General features: G+C 37.9%; 1 protein-coding gene across 1 annotated transcript; it reads right to left on the reverse strand.

Moving 5' to 3' along the window:
• Positions 1-972: 972 nt before the first annotated feature.
• LOC107159618 (protein fem-1 homolog B) lies at positions 973-7,662 on the reverse strand. The gene has a single exon (XM_015506189.2). It carries the CDS (start codon positions 7,313-7,315, stop codon positions 5,432-5,434), a length of 1,884 nt encoding a protein of 627 aa, XP_015361675.1. The 5' UTR covers positions 7,316-7,662; the 3' UTR covers positions 973-5,431.
• Between the last annotated feature and the right edge of the window lie 564 nt (positions 7,663-8,226).

An 8,226-nucleotide genomic window follows, 5' to 3' on the forward strand; every position in this document is an offset into this window, starting at 1 on the left:
TCTCCTTTATTCTTGCCTAAAAACATACATAATTGAAAGACAATAATAAAAAAATATTTTTGTTATTTGGTAAGTTTCTGTTACTAGTTAATCTTTTAGATACTACAGAAAAGGAATTTTGAAATGATTTGGTAAATTGACAAGTTCATAGTGATTTTTTTGCACTATCATAGATCCTCCCCAGTTAAAAAGATAATTTCAAGTCAAATAAGTTTTAAAGACTTATTGTTTATATACAAACTTATGAATTAAGTAGAAATATGATTTATCTTCATAAAATATGTCAGGTACACCTACAATTGACTTACAGTGTAACAGCATATTCAGAATTCTTCTTTCAACATATATCTCTTGTATTACTATAACCCCAAACTGGGATAAGAAATATAATACCTGTTATTATACTTTTTATGTTTCTTTTATGGGAACACTTTCAACTTACCCTGTTGATCATTATATATTTTACAAATAACTTAAAATCCACTTTGGAACAAGAGAGTTCCTCATATTTAATCCAATAATAAATAGTAATGCTTTTCAACAGATGAATGGATAAAGGAAATATGATGGAATATTAGCCATAAAAAGAATGACATTATATCAACATATACTCTATTGTCATATAAACCTAAAAAGAATAAAAACTATATGTCCTTTAAATATAGAATTCTGAACAAGTTTGATTTATGAATGAGAGTAAATTTATGAATGACATTAAATAAAATAAATTTGAATAAAATATCTAATAATCAATTTCCATTTCATTTTTATTTTTATTTTTATTTTTTTTTAGTTTTTTCAAACATTTACTGAACACAAATACCATTTTTCCTTTTACACAGCAAGATTGTTAGTTTCAAATTAGCTGAGCTATTAGGACTGCCAATTGCCATGAAATTAGAAATGATTCTACATGTCACAAACTCAAATAGAAAATGTCATGCAATATATAAATTACTAATAGACTTCTGGTGCAGTCAGCAAGTTTACTATGTTTATTAAAGTCACGTAAGTGTTTTGACAAAAGTGCACAATAGAATGACATCACTGGGTTGTTATAAATCACAGTGAATTACTAGAGTACAACAATGTAGTTCCTCTAGATGGAGGATTGCAGGAAGGGGTGAATATTATGAAGGACAGGGTCTTTTCAATAGGTTCAGCCAGTCAAATTTTTACTCCAAACTATGCACCTCTGAAAAGACTGGATAGGAAAGCTGAGTTGTTTTTCCCCCCCTCATCTTTTCTCCTCTACTAAGCAACAACAAAAAAAGCCATGCACAAATTTTACAACACCTGATTAAAAAATAGATACAAAACCTGTGCACTTCATCACTTGACAAAGCTTGCATCTTCGTTCCTTCGTTGTTTTGATTAGGCCATCCATCACATGACTCACCCCTAAATGAAAAGCTGTTAATAATTTAGCAATATTCACCCCTGCACACACATCAAGACACACTCCCCATAACCATCAAATCACTGTCCCTTCCCTGCACATGGACACACAGGTACACACCACAAATCTAGGACTAGAGACCACATTAACTTTACAGCTTTAAAAATGAATATATCACCATTATCAGTGTGGTATTTGTTTCAGAACCCATATCTGGGGAGGGGATACTGTACAAATCAGCCCATCTGAAGGAAGGTTTGGGCAAATCTGCCAGAAATGTCTAAGAAAGCCCTGAAATGTGATACACATATCAAAGAGCTTTCTATTTTCAAAAGATGATACCCAGAACAATGCTGCACATTTTCAGAGTAGGAATGAACACAGCTTAAAACCTTGTGGACTAAAATCTTTTCGTAGAGCAAAAAGGCAGAGTTTTGTTTTCTTTACCCACCTCTTAATGTTACAGGTCAGTGAGAAAATCAAAACACTCATTTGTACACTGATACATATGGTTAGCCTGAAAACGAACATTTCAGGTTTTTCTAGAAATCTACCATAAAAACAAGGACTCTATACTTTCATCCAACTACTCACTAGTTCAACCACTGGCTGCTTCTAAACCAGCAAATCATAATCCCAGATCCAGCAACTCACTCCTCACAATGTCCCATTCCAGAACAAGGAAATTATTCTGCTTGAATCATCCCAAGTAGTCTTATTCAGAGAGTAGCTGCCTCAACTATGGTGAAAACTATTAACAGGGTATCATTCCCTAAAATTTTAATTTTCAAAAACACTTGTCAAATATAGTTGGCATTTAGGGAGCTGCTGACCCCAAATCATATTTTTACTTCAAACAATGTTATCATAACTAAGTCTTCACAATTATCAATTATTAACCAACTATTAAAATAATGAAATAAAACCCTTCTCAGAAACAAACAAGACCAAAGCTTACAGATGGCCCATTTTTTTGATTTGTTTGTTTGTTTGCTTACAGTTCCCACAGCAAAGAACCTTAAAGTAGCTAGGCTGTGGCCTCCCAGAGCAATCCAGGGTGTCAACTGAAAAAAGCCATATTGTCAGATTCAGTTCTTAACGCAAAAATGTGACCCCTTCTTTATCAACTGAGGGGATAGATCTGCTGCACATTCCTTGAGTTAAATAGTTAATTTAAATTCAAGAGTTCAATTTCACCAACACAGTTAAAAGCAGAAGACCCACCAAAATTTCACATGATTTGCAAACAAAAGCATCCTCCTGGGCTTCTAGTTCACCCAGATTTATATGAAAATTCACAAGCAGGACAGAGAAATTTTGAGAAAGTCTGTAAAGCTATCAAACAAGAGTTACAATTCAAAGCATAATTCTACCAATAACAAACATCAAATGACAAAGATGGCTGCAAAATGAAGACAGCCTAGAGTTCTCAGTGAGCTGATACAGAACTATTACCTTTCTTACCTATTTATTTTCTTTAAAAAAAAATTAAGTTCACAAAGGATTTGGCTAAACATATATTAAAATAATCCTACCAAAAGCAAATGTAAGAAACAGGCATGTAGTTCACTTGTTTCAAGAAAAGTTTTATACAGGTGGTTCACAATTCATATTGAATTGGTATTACAAGACAGAATTAGATCCTCAGCAAGATAACGCACAATGTACTACTATACTATAGTTTTAAAAAAAGTCTAGTTACCACTAGTACAGTTCATAGTTTATTCCGCTATCTTCAAATTCTTTCTCCAAGTTTGTCAGCATTTCAATGAGCATGATTTACATTATCCAGCATTCAGTCTCCCTTCTTAAAAACTCATTAAATTTTGATGTCTGTCTGAATATGTACATATAATCATTATTCTCATTTTATAAATAAGTAATGTCTAAAATAGTGCTGGTCCTGGGTAGCCAATGGGATGAAATGTTTTTAAAACATGCAATATTATTTGATATTTTAAGTTTTGGTATTAATAATCATATACATTTAAAATGGAACCAAATAAATACTAAGTATCACAGCCATTCCTCAGACTGTCCAATATGCAGGCTTTGTAGACTGAAAAACAAAAGGTCTGATCTGAGCAATGTAAAAGGCATGATTCACTCACCTTGAGGAAGTACATTTTCTCTTTCCGGCCACTGAGAATTGCCAAAAGCAAGGTACAGTATTCCCTCGATTCACACCAGAAGATCAAGGACAGTAATTTCCAAATTAGGGCTTATTTCAATTCCTCCCTTTAAGCCATCCTAAAAACCTTCCTTGCAAAATGTCAGGTTAGGAAAATAGAAATCTATTACCATGACAGGATTTACCATCAAAAGATTCCTAACTGAAGCAAGAAGACACACAAAGTAGAAATATAGCAACAGTATCTTACAACTTTGGGGGGGAAAAGCTTTTAAAGTCTCCCCTCCCACCATTCAAAGTATTTCATTTTGTGGGGTATCTCTATTTAAGGCCCTAGGTGCTGATTTTGGCTTGGCCACTATTTCATACTGATCCAACCGCAATCTCTTTAAATAGTTTATAAAACAATATCCACACATAAAATGTTAACTTAAATCTCATAGTTTTTTAAGTTTATATCTGATGTTGTGACATCATTATAATGCTTTTCATTAAGAAAAAAAAAAAAAGCTGTAGGTCTTCATTTACAGTACCATGCACTATGAGTAGCTAAGGCATTCATTTGGCACTAGAGAGAAAATTACAGATACAGCTAATTTTAATCTCATATCATTTTTAGCATCAATAGAAATAGGTATGTACCTTTTGTTTAATTTCTGTGATGCATAAAAGATAATCACAGAATACTCTTTAGTTTGATAGTTAAAATGCTGCTGATAAATGAAATAAAAAACAAAAGACCTCTGTACAGCCTGTTGGAATAAGTGACATTTTGTGGTGGAAAATTTTGTAGCTCTGACAGAAATACCTTTAAAGTGGTATTGAGAATGATTTCAGCATCAAAAACACTTAATTTCCTACACCACATTAGTGACTTTTCTATTTCTTTAAACAGACTAAGAAAGTGAGATAAATCAAAAATATCCTGGTTCCTTTTCATTTGTCATAAACACCTTACCAGGGAAGCACAAATATATGTCCTCAGGAAAAGTAGCTTCCAAATTTTAAGATACAAGAGGAAAGAAAGAGGGGACAAAAATAGAATGTATAACTACATTGTGACAATTTGTTTCATAAGAAAACAGCATTCATAATTTTTACATGTCTGAGAACTGAATCAAATGCAGATGGCTGCAATTTAGATAAATTACATTAAAACAAAGACTTCAAATAATTCAAGCCTAAAGGCAAAGAGTCCATCAGTATTCTCTGAAAAGTTGGTTTAAGATTATCACTTTGAATATATACTACCCAGCATAATTCAACAATTTCAATGGATTTAATTTTATAAATCTGTAGCTATTATTAGCACTTTTGTTTTCAGATTAATCTGAAGCTATACTTTTTTTAAGTCCTTCTGATGTTAAAATGTGTTGTATCACTTCACATACATTATGGAAGAGTGAAAACTATCTACAGCAGTTTGGCATATGCAGAACACCTGGATCTCCCATTACTTTTAATGTTCCTTTGTAGTTGTTTTTCCTCCATGAAATCCTCGAAACCGCTGCATGGATAACACACTGACATAGGCTAAACAGAAATACTTTTTGTAGGCAGCTGTTTAAAACATTATCAACTTGAAATAATAAATGTCCCTCATTTGTTACACAAACAGAATATTTTATATTCATTCCTTAAAAAAAAAAAAGACAAATAGTTAAGTGACCAATATCCAAACACCTTAATTATAGTTACACCTAAACAATGTGGCTTTGCTTAAAGTGTTTGAAATCAATTACCATATGAGGCTAGAAGACCAAAGACAGAACTAAGGAAGGGTGGGTTGAAAGGAACAGTGGTGGAAAGAAAAGTAAAATTTATGAACACATAATTCTATTGTCTGTGATTAAAGTCCTTTACTTTAGCACCACATTAAACGATTTTACATATCCAGTCACTTAATGAAATCCAACAAATTCTTCAAGAGTTCTGGGGATCTGGTCTTGATAGTTAATGTCATTAGCCCGAACTGCTCGGGCAGCCAGGCACTTGAGACTCATCTTCATTTGAGTTTTGAGTAGTATTTCAGATACCCCAGTTGTACTTTTGTCTAGTGGAGTCTTATTCTGCTTATTTGTCATGTCGGTGTGAGCGCCAGCTTCAACCAGGCTAATGATGATAGAGTGTAAGGTCAAAAAATCACTGATGGGCCTGTTGTACTGAACGATAATATGAAGGGCACTGTTTCCCTCATTGTCCACAGCATTCACCTCAGCACCACAGTCCAGCAGGAGCTTTGTGACAAGTGCGTTTGGAAAACTGCAGACATCATTGGTGTGGAAATCATCGACTGGGGTATTCGAGTTGACAGCTAGATGCAGCAGGGTGAAACCTTCACGAGTTCTGGGGTCAAGGTGAATCAGGTTGTAGATCTGCTTGTTAATTTTGCGCTGATCTTCTTCACTGCAATGTGTTTTGGTGGAGATGCACACTAAATACAGAAAGGTATAGAGATTACATTCGTAATTGTCCATAGCATTGTGGACATCAGCATCTGGGATATTTTTTACTCTGTTCATACTTTGTTCTATTTCCAAAACACTACATCTCAAAACACATTCTATGTCTGGGGCCTTCACAGTTTCATTCAAATGTATCATCTGTGAGAAAACTTGGGCAAATCGAAGAAGATCTTTGTGGGTATTCCTGTTTCCTTTCTGTCTGAGGTGGAGCGCATGAAGCCACAGCTTGATACACTGTTCAAATTCCATATTATCTGCATAAACAGCCCCCCTGTAAATGATGGGGTGGGAAACATCAATGTTGTCAGCACCTAAAATCCGTTCCCGAACTATAAGGCCTTCCATATGAAGAGCATCTCTGTCTTGTCGAATGGATTCCAGTTCCTGAGGGTTTCTACATTCAGTTCTATTCCCATAAGCATGGATTGGTGGCAGAACCTCTTTTTCAAGAATGTTATCACCATCTTGAAACCTCTCCAACATAGCTAAATATAAATAGTGGTATGTCTTCATGATGTCATAGTTCTCGCGGTCATTGGCAAAGGAGGCACCCAAGAGTTCCAAAGCTTCGATCCGACTTCTTCGGTCACAATCAGCATGAGACAGCAATAGTTCAACAACATCAGCTTTACAGCTTTCAGCAGCTACTTTCAATGGTGTCATCCCATGGCCATTCACGACTATAGCAGCTCGCCATTTTATCAGCTCTTTCACAATATCTATGTGCCCAGCTTCAGCTGCAAAGTGCAATGCTGTGGCTCCACAATGTGCTTTAGCGTTGGGGTCAGCGCGTTGCTCTAACAGATATCTGACCACATCAGTGTGTCCCTTATATGCTGCGATCATTAGGCAGGTGTTGTCATACTTGTTGGCAATGCTGATGTTGGCATTATTTTCAACCAAATATTTCACAATGTCCAGTCTGCCATCAAAGCATGCTGCCCGCAGCGGGGTTGAGTTGGTTACTGTGGTATGGTTCACGTTGGCTCCATGGCTGACTAGAAGTTTAACGACTTCAAAATGTCCTGCTCCTGCAGCACACCAAAGAGCAGTGGCACCATCAATGACATACCCGTCGAAGCGGACGGTGCCAGTCTGCTGGGTCTGCACACGGTAATGTTCTAACAGCAAGCGCACCACCTTGGCGTGCCCATTGCGGGCTGCGATGATGAGGGGCGTGGATCGCTGCCCTCCCTGCTGGCTGACATAGCCGAGCAGATAGCGGATATCGCTTTCAGACCGGTTGAGAAGCAAGGCGGCCAGAGTCAACACCTTGCCCTCGCTGGCCGCCTTGTATACATAGCCAGCCAGGCCCTCCATGGCCGCCGCCAACTCCAACACCCGTTTGGTCGCCACCGCTGCTGCTGCCTTGCGCCCCCGGAGGCCGCGTTCGCCAGCACTTCAGACCTGGGCCCTCACAGCCCATTCAACAGGGCGCCGTCGCCGCCGCCGCGCCCAGGCAGCAGCGCGGCCCGGGGAGGGCGGAGACGCAGGGGTGGCCGAGTGCCGCAGGGGCACGTCTGCGACCCCTCCCGGCAGGGAGGAGGGCGGTCAGGGCCGCCCCCAAGGCCCCAGGCGCCGGCCCTGGGCCGAGGAGATCTCCATGGCGGCCGCCGCCCCGGGCCTCAGGCCGGACCCCTCCTTCCTGCGGGATGCGACAGGCGCCTCCATTTCATTTTTAAATAAATGTTAATGTGAAAAGTATAGCTGAGGGTCTAGCTGAGCACTAGCACATCACACTAGTCACACAAAACCCTGGGTTTGATCCCAAATATTAGAAGAAAAAGTATAAATGTATAAAAACATGTTTCAAGGCAGTAAAAAAAAATGATCCATTGGTGGAATACAAACATACAAATATACAAATATATCAGGGAGGGTTAGGGTCTGAGCCTGTACCAGAGCCTTTTTTAGATTTTTAAAGGCTAATTCATTTTCCTCGGTACAAGCTAAAGGTGAGTTGCCCCCTGTAGTTGCAATATATAAAGGCTTGGCAATCTCAGCAAATCCTGGTATCCAAAGGCAGCAGTACCCAACTGCCCCTAGGAATTCCCTAACTTGCCTTTTAGTAGTTTGGATTGGGATCCTCATTATGGCTTCTATGCAGGCTTGGGATAGCAGACTTTTTTCTTCCTTCAGTTTATATGCTAGACAAGTAACTTGAGGAGAACAGATTTGTACTTTCTTTTTGGAGACTCAGTACCCCAATTGAGCCAAGGTTCTCAGTAAGC

The sequence above is a fragment of the Marmota marmota genome, unplaced genomic scaffold, assembly GCF_001458135.2.
Source record: "Marmota marmota marmota unplaced genomic scaffold, marMar, whole genome shotgun sequence".
Classification (NCBI taxonomy): domain Eukaryota; kingdom Metazoa; phylum Chordata; class Mammalia; order Rodentia; family Sciuridae; genus Marmota; species Marmota marmota.